At 41.1% G+C, this 18,425-nt stretch overlaps 1 protein-coding gene across 1 annotated transcript in view; it reads right to left on the bottom strand.

Moving 5' to 3' along the window:
* The window catches only part of DCHS2 (dachsous cadherin-related 2), an 88,495-nt gene that overhangs the window by 28,459 nt on the left and 41,611 nt on the right, over positions 1 to 18,425 (bottom strand). Inside the window, 5 exon segments of the mRNA XM_042829684.1 lie at positions 152 to 309; positions 4,213 to 4,312; positions 5,096 to 5,283; positions 6,648 to 7,667; positions 8,999 to 9,235. Coding sequence (XP_042685618.1) covers positions 152 to 309; positions 4,213 to 4,312; positions 5,096 to 5,283; positions 6,648 to 7,667; positions 8,999 to 9,235 — 1,703 coding nt within the window.

The following is an 18,425-nucleotide window of genomic DNA, read 5'->3' as shown; positions in this document are numbered from 1 at the left end:
TAAAACAATATATTTAGTTTCAAATTTTTCCTATCTTCAGATTATTTCCCTGGATTCTCCCAGAACAGTTTAACTGCTTTTTATTTTTATTTTTTATAAAGAAAATAAGCATGCAGCATAGTTTTCCTATCTGTACAATACCAAGAAGTACCTGGATGTCAACAACAGCCTGTTCTTGAAGGGAAGGCATCCCCTGGTCCCTGGCTGTGACCACCATTCTGTAGCTTGATCTCTCAGCATATGACAGAGGCCGGGTTGCTCTCAACTCCCCGCTGACAGCATCGATCTGGAAGTATCCTATATCCTCTTCTGTTGGAAAAAATGGGTATCAGTTACTGCAGACCTCATCAACTCGCCATACGTCTCCATCATAACTAATGAGTAAGAAAGAGCAGGACACAAAGGAAAGGGAACCTGCTACAATTACAATTTCTCAGACTCATCTGGCTCACCTCCTTGAGTAAGTAATTACTATAGCCAGCTTAACCTATACCAAAGCAACTGCCTGTTTTTGTATTGATGCTGCTCATATTAGTGATGAGCATCAGGAGAACAGCAGACACCTCAGGACTGCTACTTCTATCTCCAATGCCAGTTGGGAAGCAGGGACAGGGAGAGAATTAAGACTAGGTCTCTGAAGAGGCAATGAAGGGTCAAACGGGTGATGCTGAATACACTACCACAAGCCAAAAAAAAGACTCCTCTGTCCCTACGACAATGCAACCACAGCAATGCCTCTGCCTTCCCTGCCTCTGCTCCCAGCACAGACACAACTGGGGATGTCCAGCATCTTACACTGACTGGTTCCAGAGCAATGCATACATAGTGGGAATTAGGCTTTTGTCTGTCACCAAGGACTGGCTGCATGCTAATAACTGGCAAGTTCTAATTGAACATCCTATTGCATTTATTCCAGATGCAAGGAAAAAAAACTCTACGATGGAAGAGTAACTAGCTCTTTGTGAATTCTCCATATTCAAGGAACACAACTGAAATCAATCTCCAATTTTTTTTAGTAAAATTGGAAAATATCTATTACTTGATATATATTACCACAAGCTGAGGAAATCAAAGTTGTCATAACTCCCTCTCCCTTAAAATACTATGCAAACAATTCAGGTATATTAATTTTTAATAAGCTGTGCTGGCAGGTTAAACAAAGTAATGTAGAACAGCTGGTATTCTAATAAGCAACTGTGGTAAAAATAAACTCAATGCATATGGACTAAAGAGAACACTTATAAGGAACCATACTTCCATAGGCACCTAAGAGAGCATGAAGCTGTTTATGTTCTCCAAATCTGCACATGCAAATCAGTTAGCTGCACACAGAAGTATTCACTTGTATATACGTTTCTGTTTGTCTGTAACAGCGAAATACTTGCACCTGCAGAATACGACCAAAGGTTGAGCAGGCAGGTTAGAAAACAGAGTTCTGACAACTAACACAACACTTTTCCCAACACTGTTCTGTTATTTTTGAGCAACTCCGTGTTTTTAATGCTCCACGAGTCCCTTCTGGGCTCCTCCAGCAGTAAGAAACGTAACAAACAGATTGTCAAAGGGACACAACATGTAGAGACAATTCATCTGAATGAGACAGGTCCACATTCTGCATTTTTTGATGACAGCCTCAAAATACTAGTGCTGCAATATATGTTATTACTATATTATATTATTATATTATATAATTATATAATATATATTATATATTCTCGTACATTCTGGCTTAGGTCCCAACAGTGTGTCTCCATGCACAGATGAGCTATTTTGTTCCATGCAGTGTTTCTGGAAACAAAATCCCAGTTAAGCAAAACAGCAAAGATAGATAGGAAAGAAGAATACAACGTGAATGCCATTCAAATATTTTTAATGTATTGCTAAAACTGACATAATTGATAGAGAAAGCTAACAGTGACTGAGGACGTCCAGTGACTCCAGACACTGCTTAAGTGGCTAAGGACCAATAATTGCTTGCTTTTTCATTTGAAGTAACAGAGTGTATAGTTAAGGTCAACTGAAATAGGCATCAGTCAACACAGCTTCTAGAGGTTCAAGCTCATTAGAAACTGAAAGGTAAGGCTCAGGATTTATATTTTTTAGTAAAATAAGAGTGATGATCCCAAATCCTCAACATTCTTCAGAATAACTGAAGCTGGAAGGGAGGGGAAATGGTTCTAAGCTGAGGGAGGGGAGATTTAGGTCAGACATCAGAGGGAAATTCTTTACCCAGAGAGTGGTGAGGTAATGGAACAGGCTTCCCAGAGAGGCTGTAGATGCCCCGTCCATCCCTGGAGGTGTTCAAGGACAGGTTGGATGGGGCCCTGGGCAGCCTGGTTTAGCATTAAACGTGGAGGCTGGTGGCCCTGCATGTGGCAGGGGGTTTGGAGATTCATCATCCTTGAGGTCCCTTCCAACCCTGGCCATTCTGTGATTCTGTGATTCAGTGATTAGGACCATTTAGACAACCAGAAAAGGAACATCCTTTAGACTCTATCACTCCACTAAAATTCAAGTATGGCATGAAATCATCAGTTTTGTAGAAGTAGCAAGGAAGTCTGATAATTTTAATTTAGTCATGAATAATTGCAAAGGGGAGACGATTGATCCCAAATCAGAAACATATGGCACATATTAAGAAAAAAAGACAAATCAATTATAAATATTTTGCCCAAGATAATAGAGGACAAGTGTGAATGAGTGTTAGCTTGCTCTCTTTCTAAGTGCACTCCAAATTCTCCTCTTTTTTCTTTTGTGAGTTCAAAGTGAGGAATAAGGGAAAAAGGTGGGTACTAAGTTTGATACTCAGAGCATCTCAGTCATAGCTCTAGAAGCTCACACTCGCTGCACTTCCAGAAACCTTTTCTCAACTTTTCTCTCAATAAATCACCTCAGTGAGGCAACTGCTGCCTTCATCACATAGTCAGGTTTTAATGTATCTGCAGAAAGCTTAAGGATTACTTGTTTGGGTTTTCTTGAAAGAGGGAGGGGCATTTCAAAGGAAACACTGAAGGCTGAAACTCATCCCCCAGCCATATCTTCATTTTTCACTTTACAGACCTTTTCCTCATATAATTTGCCACCATCTGTTATTAGCCCTCCTGCATGTCTTAATCTCTTGTTTTTATATTTATCTACGGTTGTATTTCTCTAGTCTCCAGTTCTCCGATGAACACGATGTCTACGTTTAGCAAATATGGTCATAAACTGCATCACATTTCTTCAAGTTTTAGTACTGAAAAGTACCCCTGAACTAGAAAACACTATTTTAAATATAAAGAAGGCAAGAACTTCACCATGTTGCAGAAGAGCAGATGTTAAAGGCTGTAAGCCAACGAAAAGCAACAACAAAAATTAACATCAGAGAAGTCCAGCTGTTTCTGTATTTGTTTACCAGGAACATATCCACCTGTAAGGCCAGGAGGGGTCTTTCAGTGGGTTGGTTTTTTTGTGCGTGGGTCTGTTTTGTTGTTGTTGTTGTTGTTTGTGGTGGTGGGTTTGTTTTTTTGTTGGTTGGTTGCTTCTGTTTTTATCCTTTTGTCCTTTCTAGAGACATCATTTTCAAGACCAGACCTATTTTGTGTTGCTAGTCTTTTTTTACCATTGGAATTCCTTCTCACTTCGCTCTGCAGCTCTACAGAAAGGGATAAGAAAACCCAATGTGCTGCTTAAAGGAAGGAATACAGCCAGATGCACAGAGAGGCGGTGACCCCTCAGGAATGCTGATACAAGGCTAACAAAAGGGTACAGCATAAACTAAAACCCACAAGCTTAATTGTTTGCTCAGATTATCTGCTGATCCTTCTGATTCCTGCCTCAGTCTATTGTAAACCATTCCTCTAGCAGGAGAACCTTCTGTTAGTCTTGGGAAAGGGACATCATCTTTCTTTTACCATGTTAGACAACTGACTGAAGCACTGAATTGTTCAGCACAACACCATGGACCTAATCCCTTGCAAGTGCTGTTCAGATGCCCTCTGTCTGGCCACAAAAACACCCAAATCCCTGGGAACGTGGAGTAGAGGGGAGGGAGGGAAGCTGTCTGTGCATTCAGACATAATTAAGACACAGAATGTTCCTCTTTCATATTTATATGGGCAGCACTTCTCTAACAGACAAAACAGACTTGAAATTCAGTACGTATGCATGCATCTTTAACATGGTGATTATTTCAGTGTATCTTTGCTTATGAATTCCACGTTAGATTCTTACCTGGTTCTGCTGCATATAGTACTGTACCATTGTTCCCAGAATCAAAGTCCTTTGCAAAGACAGAGGTGATGAGCATTCCCGATGGCTGCCCTTCCAAAACCTGTCATTGAGCAGTTGATAAATTAATTTGCAAGCATAACTGGATAACTGTGAGCCTCAAAAGAAATTCCTCCCCTTAGCACAAGAGCTTACTGCTGCTATATTTTCCATCTCAGTAAGGTGTACAATCAGCACAAATGGCATTTCAGAAAATGGTTAAGTAATACAGTTCTAACAATCACGGAACCACCATGGTTTGGATTGGAAGGGACCATCAAGCTCTGTCCCCTCAGCCACGGGCAGGGTTGCCAACCATTAAATCAGGCTGCCCAGGGCATCATCCAACGTAGTCCTGAAAAATCTCCTACTATGGTCCACATATATTACTAATCCAAAAATACATATGAATTAATATAGCAGATTCAGAGGTCAGGAGCTGGAAAAGACTACTACACACATAAAGAAAATTATACATATATCCTTTGTGCATAACAACAGTCCACATATTTTGCTTTTTTTTTTTTCATTTTAAAAATTTTGTTTATTTACAAATTTTGAAGGTCCTGAATATACCTGGGTAAAAAATAAGTGCAAAAAAAAAGAAGAAAATTCAGACCAGTAGCTGCTCCCTCATCAATTAATTAACCTTAACTGAATCTCAGTTGGGTCAGGCATTGCAGGCAATGCACTGGACTGAAAGATGTGTGCTGCGCTAGCTGTTTCACTCAGCAGGCACCAGCCTAGCTCTCTGCTACGTAGACCAAAATCTTGTGTTTAGTTTGAGCTCTTACCACAGGGTGGTGCTCAGAACAAACCCTAAACTGCAGCACAGGCTGCTACAGACCTTGATGCTTAGCTCTTTTCCAGGCGCAATCTGAGGGAAGATAGGTTTATTGTCGTTGACATCCATCACTGAGATGTACACAGTTGCTGTGACATTAAGTGGTGGTGACCCATGATCAGTCACTAGTACAGTCAGCTGGTGGTGTGCTTGTTTTTCACGGTCTAAGGCAACCCAGTTTATAACTTCACCTGATGGACATGGAAAATGAGGGAGAAAGGGAATTGCGTATTATTGTACACTAGCACTAATATTATGACATGCAGTAATCAGACGTCTTTTGATATATCTTGTTGCTGACACTGAAATCCCAGTTTGTGAATTCAACTCCATACAAATGTTATGTCAAAGTGTGCACTTGTACTTTAGTGAGACATTACATTCTTCACTGTACTTTGGATTCCCCTGAGAAAATGCGTAAAGCAGCACAAAGCAACACACTGGCCTTCTAAACAAACCCAACCGGGATTTTCATCAAATTTCAGGACAGATAATCTATGAGCACAGGGTTTTAACTGCTGATAAAAATGGGCTTTGTTATGCCCATGAGTTAGCCAATCTGAACACAACATCTGTACATTAATCAGGAAGCCTTATGTCTCCTATACATTCTGGTAAACCCAGTAAATAAATCTAACACAATCTCCTCTCCATCTGCTCACCCATACTCAATATAGCTGAAGATTTGTGGTTGACCAAAGCCCTTCACACAGATAACAGAGGTACTGTTAAAATAATATGTGGTTAATTCCTGAGATTCTGTTCACCTTTAGATTTCTTTAGGAATTCCCAATAAACCTTTGCTTTGAAATAACAGTTACGAAATTCGTAGAGAAATTCTGCCTACGAAGACAGAATCTCCAAGAAAATAAATTTTAAATAGCAGATCTTTAAGCATTAGATATTATTTTGCTAAACTGGATTACTTAGAATGCCTAAGTTCCTTACAGGATCCCCTTCCCCTGGGATTTCCATGCTGTATTCTCTACTGCTACGCTGCATGGATATATTATCTATCTCACAATGCATTTGAGATTCCCTGCAGAGTACACGCTTTGTGAAGAATTTATTTCAGCCAATTTGCTTTTTTCAGTGCCATGCACAATATGAACTCCATACTGATTGATGTAGCTTGCTGAAGCTTCCAGAAATGTTTTAAAACACTTTCAAACATCACACTTACTTTCATAATTTTTTACAACCGATTCATACTTTTCAATTGTACTTGATCACAGATAATTGCCTGTCCAGAGTCTCATATCTACTGAAGCTATAATTTAATATTCCCTTTTAATTTGGAACAGTGAAAACTTGCACTGAAGTGATTAGAATGAAGCTACAAAAACAATCAAATCCTAAGGGTTAGTTTGTCCTTCATAAACATGATTTATTTCATTCTCTCAACTGCGAAGCTTCCAGTTAGAATTTTCACATACCAACCAACCCAAGAGACTCACAGCATTTCCTGAAAGCTTTATACTTCATTTCCATTCCTTTAGGGTGGGTTGCTTTCCAAAAGCAATATTAAGCAGATTATAAATCATAAAAATGCTACCTGTGTTGGAATTCATCTTGAAATACTTTCCATCAGACAGAAGCAAATATGAAAGTTGTCCATTTCTTCCCGAGTCTTTGTCAACAGCTGTGACAGTGCCAATCACACCCCTGGGAACTGGACTTTCCTCCATTTTGAAGAAGTAGCTCTCATGCATAAACACAGGGGAATTATCATTTTCATCCAGGACATTTACTATTACTAACGCGCTTGCACTCTGCATGGAGTTTTCCTCTTCTGAGGTGCTGACCAGGGCTCTAAAACTAAGAATCTGTGCACATTCATAGTTCAAACGTTTCCGAAGATAAATACAACCAGTATCAGATCTGATTCCAAATGCAGCAGAATCTGTGCTAGACTCTATGGAATATGTCAGCCTGGAGCTAACATGGTGTGGATCAAATAAGGAGGCTTGAACCTGAAGGATGTAGGAATCTGGAGATGTAGCTTCACTGATTTCCACTTGGTACACCAACTTCTGGAAAACCAAAGTGGGGCCCATCCTCTGCTCTTCAACAGTCACTGTCAACAACAGCAAAGAACTCAGAGGAGGGCTTCCATGGTCTTCAGCTGCTATGTACAGAGTATATTCTTGCTGTTTATCCTCAAACACCATTTTGATGAGGCTTACCACTCCAAGATCTGAATCAATACTAAATGCATTTGTCTGATTGCTGGTAAGACTGTATTTGATTGCCCCGTTGAGGCTGCTGTCTTTATCTTCTGCATGAGCAATGTACACAGCAGTGCCAGGAGGCTGCGTGCGTGAAATAATTACCTTATCAGACCTGGTAAGAAATACTGGAGGGCTGTCATTAACATCTATCACAGATATATTGACGTGAGTGCTGCTGTAAACAGGAGACTTTCCCAACTGTGACTGAATGGTGAGCATGAAAGCAGACTGGGTTTCATGGTCAAGCTCTTTCTTGATGCGAATGATACCAAACTGGGAGTGAATATAGAATCTTCCCTGCGGATCACCAGAAGAAATTCTGTATGAAACCACTCCTAAAGAATCTATAAATAAAAATAATAAAAGTTAAAAAGAATAATACTAGTAGAGTGATAGCATGAAGGCTGGTGAGAAATGTGAAGAATGCATGCTGTTCAATTCAATGGGATAGCTGTAAGCTACACAGACTTTGACTTGGGCTTTTTATGCTTCCTAGTTCCTATCCCCAGAGCCCTTCAATAACATAAATACTGCATAAGCTTCATCTGCGTTTATTTATTCTGTGTACTTGTGCACTGTTTGCTTTTCATCTCCAGTATGATAAAACTATATAGTGAAAAACTGTATAATAGTCTCTTGTTTTTCCCTAATCTGAACTGAAGAAAAATGCTCCTATAAATTATTAAGGGAATCACTTCACTGTACACAGACATTCACTGCAGCAAGGAATGAGACAGGTAGCAGACCCCTCCAAGAAAGGCATTTTTCTGTCATTACTGATCATGGAGGACCACTGCTTCAACCTGAGGCAGCCAGATGCTGTCTAAAGCAAGAGCTATGTAAAGGCTTAGTGCCAAGGCTGCTCTGCAGGTGCTGCCTCTCTGGGGACAGTGGTCAATGTACTGTCCCTTCCAAGGAGAAGAAAATGGAGGGACACGACTAATCACAAATTCCTAAAACTTCTCTCTCTGCCGCACTTGGAGATTCATCACTAAGCCACTATATGAGCACATGGCTCCCAGCGCTCTGCGTAAGAACCAAACACACATGGTTCTCAGGACAGGGTATTTTATGGCAACCCATTTCCCTCTAAAAGTGACTAAACAAAACAAATAGCTTAACCATATGTGTTTTTAAGGCCCAGTAAACACCCATCTAAACTTCACCATTTGATTTGGAAAAAAATTTCTTTTTTGTGGCAGCATATCTTACAGATTCTCTGATAATTCAGAATACCCTCCGCTCATGAGTGTTGCTCTCAGATATTCTTTCATGGAAAATGTTTTAACACAAGCCACAATCTTTCAGTGTACTCCCCATCTCCACATTTACAATTACACAAATCCCTCTGGAAAATACAGCATCTGCTTGCATGCAAAATTTGTATTAGAAAACTAAGGCTTCTTTAAACCATACTGCAAATCAAGTAAGTAAATTAAAGTTAAAAAATGGGGCCATTCCCAGTGGGCCACCAAAGAAATGACCATAATCTCCACCTGATCTAGAGGGCATCCCAAAATAGCAGCAATTGCACCAGCTGTTTTAAATACCAGCTGTAAATATTATTTGATGCTCATCAGAACTAATAAGTCATCTGAAAGTTTAAATGAATATTATCTGTAGACGCTCCCCATTACACCTGTAAGAGAGAATCATCTCTGAACACACAACTCACCCGGAGGCTCTCTGGCCTTTACGGCTCCAACCAGGCTGTCTTCAGGTGCATCTTCAGGTACAGAAAAAGCATACTGGGATCTCTCAAATACGGCAGGGGGCGAAGTGGTCTGAAGGATGTGCACCGTGACAGCCGCATGGGTGGCTGAGGAAAGACCACCCCCATCCCGTGCAGAAACTACCAGAAGCACCACAGAATGTGCCAGGTGACTGAAAGCTGAGATCAGGTAAATAATTCCTGAAAGTGCACAGAAGTAAAGGAATAATGAAAAAAGTTCAGGATTCTCTTCTCCAAACCTAGCAGGCTGTCAAAATGGCTTCAGCATTCCTCTGGCTCTAAGAGAGAGGGCTGGACAATGTCGAAAAAAGCTTTCCAGGACTGTGAGACACAACTAAGAAAAAATGTCCGAAGGCAGTGACTGTGCACATGCTTTACCACTTTCCAATCACTAGGCATGCAGTGTTCCCTTTTTAAGGGCCAAAGGGCCAAATTTTCTCAAATCATACAGTCTTCTACCGTGCTCAAAGCCACTCACAGTAAGCTCTGTGTCACAACACAGCATTCCTGTTTTAGAAACAAATTTGGCTAGATCTCAGAACCTCACTGAGCTACTGGAGTTGTTCTGAGCTTTCAGCAATGTTGGGAAAAAGACACTTTCAGCAGTACTAACATTTAAGAATCTTGAAGAGAGTTGGAGGAAAAAAAAACATGTTACGAGAAGGAATTTCTCTTTGCAAATGGTAAAAATTAACTTTATTTCCAACAAAATTTGCAGTTAATTCAATTCCCCACTGAAAACATCCAGCCAGAGGAGAGTTGAAGCCCCCAAATGCAAATCTCAGGAGCATTGGGCTCTGTGGAAATTATCTGGAAAGCAATCACCTGCTGTCTGATTACAAGTTTCTATTAAAATACCATCTACTGCCATCAATTATGGTTCATCTAAACTATGTGAAATAAGTAATCCTGTGAAAAGAAAATGCAATTCTCTGTCCAGAAATCCAGCACTTTGGATGTACTTTCCTTAAGAGAAACACATTTTCATCCACTAACTAGTGAATGAGAGACTAGCTGTCTCCAAATGCATTTTCTTTATGCTACTAAGTCTTTATGAACATCAGCAGGAATCTTGTCCCATCTTCTGCAATGAAAGGTTGTCTAACCTTCAAAGAAAGCTTTACTTGAGCAAAGACATCCCAGGAGTGAGAATCACATACAGAATGTAGCTCTCTACTTTTAAGCTCTGAACTATGTTTGTGGCTTCCTGGCTCTCAAGATAGGTTTAGTAAGGATGATGTTAGGCACTTAAGTCAGTCACTGATTGGTCCCATGGACAGACAGGGTAAAAATTAGGAGAATCAGTGCATGATTCCACTACAGCATATCTTGTGAAAATTCAGCATGAAGCCATAACATGGCTGCAATGCACTTTTAAGCAGAGTAACAGAAAATATATAAAAATCCTTATAAATATTGAAATGTGCATGCTTTACACTTTCCAAGTACTGTCAGGACATCATAATAATAAACTGTGCCTTAAAATGCCTTCCAAGCACCCTCATCAAGGATCAAAGAAGAATGCTTTCTATCAACAACAAAACACAGATATTCCAGTGTGACAAACCACAGTAAAACCTTGAAGATATAGGTGGATTCAGAATTCATTATCATTCCGCTTCCTATGCCAGTAATTGTTGCAATTCCAAGAATCAACCCTTTTTTTAGTTTAGGTGTTTTTTTTTTTTCCTGGTCTTCTGATAATTGGGTTTTATGATTAGTTAGCTTAACGTGATAGTATTCCAGAGACATAAATTTCTGTCATTTCCTGAGTAATCTGAGCAACTGTAGCTCAAAGGAAAAAGGTTTTTAAACTTTTTTCTTTTTCTTTTTTCCCAGAGGTTAAACTTGTAAGTATGGATTTTCAACATTGCTGCTGCCAAATTAAGTGAAAACATGAGATGGACTGTATACTACTAACTTTACCTATTAACTAATGGGTAGTTTTATATTGAAAACCCCTACAATCTCGTTTTCATTTTGGATACTTCAAGATCACACAATCACAGAACTGTAGGGGCTGGAAGGCACCTCCAAAGATCACTGAGTCCAACCCCCCTGCAAAGCAGCCCCCTACAGCAGGCTGCACAGGTAGGTGTACAGGCTGGTCTTGAATATCTACAGAGAAGGAGAATCCAGAACTTCCCTGGGCAGCCTGTTCCAGTGCCAGACCAGACCCAGCACCAATCCCTGGGGAACACTGCAGGTTACAGGTCTCCAACTGGACTCTGCACCACCGATCACCACCCTCTGAGCTTGGCCTGTCAGCTAGTTCTCAACCCACCTCACTGTCCACTCATCTATCCCACACTTTCTTAGCTTCAATATAAGGATGTTGTGGGAGACAGTATAAAAAACCTTGCTCAAGTCAAGGTAGCTGATATCTACTGCTCTCCTTCCAACTACCCAGTTGGTGATGCCATCATAGAAGGCTATGAGGTTGGTCGAGCACAATTTTCCATTGGTGAATCCATGCTGACTATTCCTGATGACCTTCTTCTCTTCCAATTGCTTGGAGATGGCATCTAAGACAAGCTGTTCCATCACCTTTCCAGGGACAGAGGTGAGACTGACTGGCCTTCAGTTTCCAGGATCCTCCTTCTTGCCCATTTTGAAGACTGGAGTGACACTGGCTATCCTCCAGTTCTTTAGGCACCTCTCCTGTTCTCCAAAACCCGTCAAAGATGATAGAGAGTGATTTGGCCAACACCTCTGCCAGCTCCCTCAGCACGTGTGGATGCCTCCCATAAGGGGCTATGGATTTGTGCACACTGATCCCACCCAGATGCTCCCGGACCACTTCCTGCTCTACCATAGAAAAGCTCACCATTTCCTGGACTCTCTCTTCCCCCCAGGGTCCAGGAGTCCCAAGGGGGAGTCTCTGAAGTGAAGACCGAAGCAAAAATGTGTTCAGCATCCCCACCTTCTCAGCATCCCCCATTACCAGGACACCTCCCTTGATCAGCAGGGAACCCACATTATACTTAGTCTTTCTTTTACTGTTAAAAAAAAACCCTTCTTATTATCCTTCATCTCCTTCACCAGCTTCAGTTCCAGGAGAACCTTCCTCATTGCTTCTCTGCAGGCCCTGACAACACTCCTATACTCCTCCAAAGAGAACAGGCCCTCCAGATATCTGGATGGTTGAAGTCCACCATGAGAACCAGCACACGGGATTGTGAAGCTACTTCCAGCTTTTTGCAGAAGGCCTCATCAACTCCATCTTCCTGATCTGGTGACCTGTAGCACACTCCCACAGCAACATCAGCCATACCAGCCCACCCTTAATTCTCACCCAGAAGCTCTCCACACATTCTTCCCCCTCTCCCAGGTGGAGCTCTTTACATTCTAGTTGGTCTCTCATATAAAGGGCACCTCCTCCACCTTATTTCCCCAGACTGTCTTTCTGAAAAAGTACACAGCCCTCCATGACAGCATTCCAGTCATGCGTCCTGTCCCACCACAGCCCTGCAACTGTACACAGATCTCCAGCTCATCCCATTTATTTATCAAGCTACACACATTGGCATACAGGCACTTAAGGGAAGCAGCAAGTGCAGTTACCTATAGAGGGACACAAGAAGATTTTACGTGAGGTAACAGCAACACGACCTTTTCTGAGGAGTCCTCTCACAATCCTATGGGAAAACTCAAAGGTTTTTCCCCGCAATCTCCAACAGTGGCAACATCCCTCAGCCCTATTCTGTCACATTTAACTCCCCTGCCTTCCCCCTTCAGATCTAGTTTAAAGCCTCAGTAATCAATCCAGAGAGTTTGCTCCCCTGAACACTCGTGTCGCACTTGCTCAGTCAGAGTCCATCAGGAGCCCACATATCTGGTCTCTCAAAGGCCTGCCTAAGATCAAAATACCCAAAGCCTCCATCACGACACCGCACCTCAGCCATTTACTCAACATATTCTCTATCTTCCTGGGTCCCAGCTACGCATCAGGACAGAGGAGAACACTACCCGCACCCCTGATCCCTTCAACATCATTCCAAGAGATGCAAAGTGCTTTTTAACATTCTTCAGTTTCATCACTGCAGCATCCCAGGACCCAGTCTGAATGACAACATAAGGATAGTAGTTTTCCAGCTTAATGAGCTGCGGTAGAAACCTTCCCAATGTCTCTAACTTGCGCCCCAGGAAGACAGCACACCTCTCTGGACAGGTTATCTGGGTGGCAAACAGGAGCCTCAGGGCTCCCAGTAAGGAGTCCCCAATTACTAAGACTCTCCACCCTTTTTTTGGCAGCTCTGGTATTGACAGTGCCCTGACTAGCCCCACTTCCTTTGCCTGCTACTTCCTGTATTCTCAATGCGCTTATCAGGGCATGGGTTTCAACTGTTTTCCAGACCCTCACTCCTATCCAGCCTGAGAGCCTCAAATCTATTACTCAGGGACACTGCAGGGGACTCTGCAGGGGTTGGGGGGATTGGGGAATACTCTGAGTACTGGGGGCAGACACCTCCTTCTGCTTCGAGCAGAGATGAGGGTCCAACTCTTTTCCTCTCGTGAGTTGTCTAGCCCTTTGTCCAGCAGGTGAGCAGCTGGATTGGCCGCTTCTACTTGCAGGGACTTAGGAGGAGGCTTTATGTCTGCAGTGGGAGTAGATTGACACCTCTTCCTATCCATTTCCCTCAGAGATTCCCCAGAGCCCCTCAGGCTGCTGATTTCTTGCTGCAGCCTGGCCATCTGCTCAAGCAGCTCCTTGAACATGGCACACCTGCAGCCATGAGAGCCCTCTCCTCCCTCAGGACACAGGGGGACAGATTACAGAGCTCCTCACAGGCAGTAGACTGGATGTAGTCCAAGATGTATGAGAAGAGTAGAAAAACTTCTATGGACAAGCATCATGCTGAAATCTGTTCTTTAAAAGCAATAAATAGTGTGTCAGAACACCCCCTAGCCAAGAACAGAAAAAAACCTGCTTCCCTCCTGGAGCACCGACTGTTTCATGGAACAGAAATACTTCAGACATTAAGCTATATGATGACTCCATTTACTGGGAAGGAAGCTGTAGAAGTTAGCAGTACTGGACCATATTTTCTGTTTCTGCATTACTGCACTTGCCTTGAAGATTTTACCTCCGGTCATTCCTCACTGAGCAGGGGAGTGTGCTGGAATCAATTCTAGCTCACGAGGGTATGAAAATTGTTACAATTCAACGTGCTACAGTGAGTGCAAGTACTGATAAAGGGTGAACTTGTGACTGGACATGCATCAAAGTGCTAAGGCACTTCCAACACTGTTCTGTACAAAACAAAAGGTGAAATGAAGCCAACGTTTGCCCAGAATGTGCAAACGCACTAGTGAAAGACAGGACTCTGTGTCACCTGCTGTTCTCTGGTAACAGCATAATGAATTCAGCGCACAGGAAGAGGAATAAAGCCAACAAACACCAACATTTTCCGAGATTGTGGAACTGGATTCCCTAACATTTGTAGATGATGTTAGTATTCCTTTAGCAAATATCCTAGGATGGGACATGGACTGAAATAACTCAGACAGTAAGCAGATGGCAAAAAGGTATGCTAGTTCACTACCCCAGTTCACCTCCAAAGATGGTCTCTAAACCTGGAGTTTAACACCACGTAGGTCAGTGCAAACCCACTGATCTATTGGGAGCATGTCTGACCCAGTGCAGCACATTAACTTCTCAATGCAGACATTCATACAGCTCTGCTTTTTTACGTGTTGCAAAGAAATATGTGAGAAAATTTGCCTTGGAGGGGCACACACAGTCCGGTGACAGACTTTGCATTCACATTAAAAACAGCACTGTCCTAGGGAGAACCAGAGTGTCTGACAGCTCCATTTAACGCTCAGATTGCAGTTTTAGTAATTCATCTGTATTTAAGATGCACCTGTTTTGTTTTGGTGTTTCTTTTTTTAGTGAAGCTGAATTTTTGATGGTAACCACATCAACATTCTGCAAAATTCTGCACTGTTTGAAGAGCTAATTTATCAACTGTTAAGGGAAAGGGAAGAATTAATGAGGAACTATGGTGTTATTTACTGCCTACCCACATAACGTGCTCAGCTTCAGCTTATAAAAATTACTCGTAAGAGCTTAATCTTCATGACATAAACAGTGGTTGGAATTTCAGTGAATACTGGTTATCTGCAATATAAGGAACTGATACTTGGATATTTATAACATAGCCTCTGTAAACGTCCTCAGGTCCCAGTCAATCCTAAAGCAGTGCTCACCAATCCCATGTAAAACTCCAAACAAAATTTACAACTCTTAAAAAAACCACTTCCAATGATTTCAAGAAGCTTAGAGTTCAACAAAGGCAAATTTTTTAGAGTGCTGGCTCCACCAATTTATGCTTTTTTTTACAAGAAAAGTTTGTCTTGGCTTTTCAAATACGATGGAGAGATGCTTGACCCTTTTCTCCCCATGTTAAATTTCAACATAAAAAAAACCAGCTCAAATTTCCAGTAAGCATGATTGCTGCACCTTCTTCAAATCAAACAGCTCCTTGGACATTTCCCTTCATACTGCTTTATTCTATTAATCTAACATAATGGTAACTCAGAACCTAACACCAGTTCTCTTTGTGTGCAAATGTATAATACTAGGCTTGAGTTTAGAAACAAAGAAATGGTTAAAAACAGCATTTAACAGTGAAGTAGGCTGGACTCTTGTCAGACCAGCTGTTGCTTTCCAAGAGAAAGGTTGACCCTTCCCCACACCCCTTGCAGCTCCAGCGCTGCCATCTCACTGCACTTTCAGCTGCCCAGCTGACTGAAGTTTTCCAAAAACATCTTAATGGAAGACCTCTGCAATCCAGCTGCCAGCTTGAAGATTCAAAGCCAGCAAATACACAACTTGTTGAAAAAGCTCCACAGCCAGAGTAAGCAAAGGTGGTATTTCCTTGAAGGCACTGCACAAAAGAAGATACGCATTTCCAGCACAGGCACTAACTAAAGCATGATAAGCACAATAAGAGATATTTGATGTTCTTGTATTCAGAGCACTGCAGAACAGTCCAGATGCTTATCTTAATCCTCTAAAACAGAATTTCTGCTACATACATTCCTTACTATGTTCACTTTAACAGCCTAGCAGGGCAGGCATTTAGTCAAGCCTATTTGTTCTTTGTGTGACTTGGCACTCTGTTCTTTTAGTTAACTGAGAACCCAAAGGAGAGCCTTCACTTTTCTGCAGAAACCAACTGCAAGGCCCCAGGACTGTCACCTCCCTGAAAACTAAGCAGGACAGACACAGGACAGGGGCAGTGGGGTGCCAACCCTGTCCATCTGAGCTCCTGCTGAGAAAGGCAAGGTGCCAGGCCAGTACCTTGTTCTGCTGAAATGGAAGAGAATGCAATAACAGAACATGTCTCCACTGCCAGCAATAGCTGGTGGTTTCTTACTTAACACTTCTTGCTTGAGAACTACACAATCTATTAAAGAAACGTGCTGATTGCCTGCATTTAACTGTACTAGCCTCACGTTATTCCTCTCCTACAAAATCTGAGGTTTGAGTGCAGTTTTTCTCTTCTTCATTTTTTCTGCTGCCAGCCCTCACCAGCTGCCTCACACAGACGAAGAGCTGTGGCATAGAAGCACCAGGGCAGCTCATTCCCAGTTGGTTTCATCTGGTGGATTTCTGAGATCTGACAATGAGCGAATTACAAGAAAGGAAGGTGGGTTAGAATTTTCTTTTTGGAAATACTTTGCACTGTGTCACACACAATGAGTCTCCACATATCACTACTATTGCATTGTTGAACTTTGGGCATGTAGCTTGCAGGGATTTTTCTCTTTGTACATGATTGATTCTACACAAATTTTAACCGTATGCTTCAGGACATGTATGCTTCTTTTTCCTTTACTACTCAATAGATGAGAACTCAGTGATAAAGGTCACTGTTCATGGATTATTCAGTTGAGATCTCTACTTGTTCCTTTGTGTCCTAACATGAATAAAATTCTTCAAAACTGAAAACTTACTGAGCTAATCCAATGTCTCACACGTATTCCTTTAATTTGCAGCACTGTGAATATGATATCAATTTCATGTGAAAGATTAGAAAAACAGTAGTGGAAGAAACATCAGTTAAAAGACGTGGTCTCAAAATGTTCCAGAATAAAAACACTCCTAATTTTGTACATTATTTATAAGAACTTCTTCATATGTTTAGCAAATGGTACTTTATGCTGTAAGAAAATGCCAGAAGTAGTTTAAAAATAAACTATTTTTTTCCTACAGTACTGTAGGAAAACATCATTAATCACCATAAAAACAGCCTTGCTTTCTTTAAAAAGGATGCTTTCTTAATTTACTTTGATGCCTATTACAATCTGCTACATATTAAACATTCAATAAAACATACAGTTGAGAAAAGTTAGATATTTTCTTTCCCAAAAAGAGAAATTTTGGTATTTTAGTTTTTATTGTCAACCTATATTGTAATAAAAACAAACAAGACTGTTTCAGGCAAAATGAAAATATCCCAAGATGCAACTGTCGAATAACAGCATTTCCATTTTCATCAACAAAACAGAACTTGTCAACATTCTTAACTGGAATTAATCTATTCTGTGCTCTAAACCAAATAAAGAAGGTTATTTAAACTCAGTCTGACATTAAATTGAATTTACATATGGTGCTGCAGAAGAGTACTGGAAGTAGTGCAGGACTGAATTGCACGCTGCCAAACCAAGCCAAATGTACCAGTGGAAGAACCATGTTGCAGAAGTCTTTTCTTAACCTCTCCTTTTTGCTTTCATTACTAGATGCTGTTAAAGATTTAAGATATTGGACTTAAATCTGCTTTCTGGATGACTAAAGTAGAAATTGCTACACTCTTAAGCCTCTATGTTCTTCAGCTGTCTTCTTCCTTTATTTCTATCCAATGGATTAAGCCCCTGGATTGCCCCCCATCTCTTCCAGGACAGCTTCCATTCCATATATCTCTTCCATTTCAACCTCTGTTCTAGACATCTAATATGGTAAAGACTCACAGAAACAAGAGCCTAAATGTCTTAAACTGTCAAAAGAAAGAGAAAAGCTAAGTTAAATGATTATACTACTGGGATGTCGACTATGTGAACTCTACCTTCTGTACATCCTTTTTATTCTGTATCTTCAAACGAACACAAATCCACGGCTATTGACCTTCATGACTTCACTTCTCATACACAGTGACTAGCCAGTTGTTCTAGACTGTTGTTTTAAAAAACAACATTATTATTAATTATTATTATTATTAACTATTATTATTTTTGTTCATTTGAAGCAGCTTCTTTGAACCAGGATGATAATGAGATGATAACCATATTTATCCAGCTTTCAAGAAGGTTATCACTAAGATCAACGGAAAAATTACTCTTTTGCCCATGGGTGAAAGAAAAT

Source organism: Centrocercus urophasianus, unplaced genomic scaffold (assembly GCF_019232065.1).
Source record: "Centrocercus urophasianus isolate 14NV4802_14NV808 unplaced genomic scaffold, USGS_Curo_1.0 seq_32, whole genome shotgun sequence".
Taxonomy (NCBI): domain Eukaryota; kingdom Metazoa; phylum Chordata; class Aves; order Galliformes; family Phasianidae; genus Centrocercus; species Centrocercus urophasianus.
The sequence above is the reverse complement of the archived record's forward strand: the minus strand, read 5'-3'. Positions and strand labels throughout refer to the sequence as shown.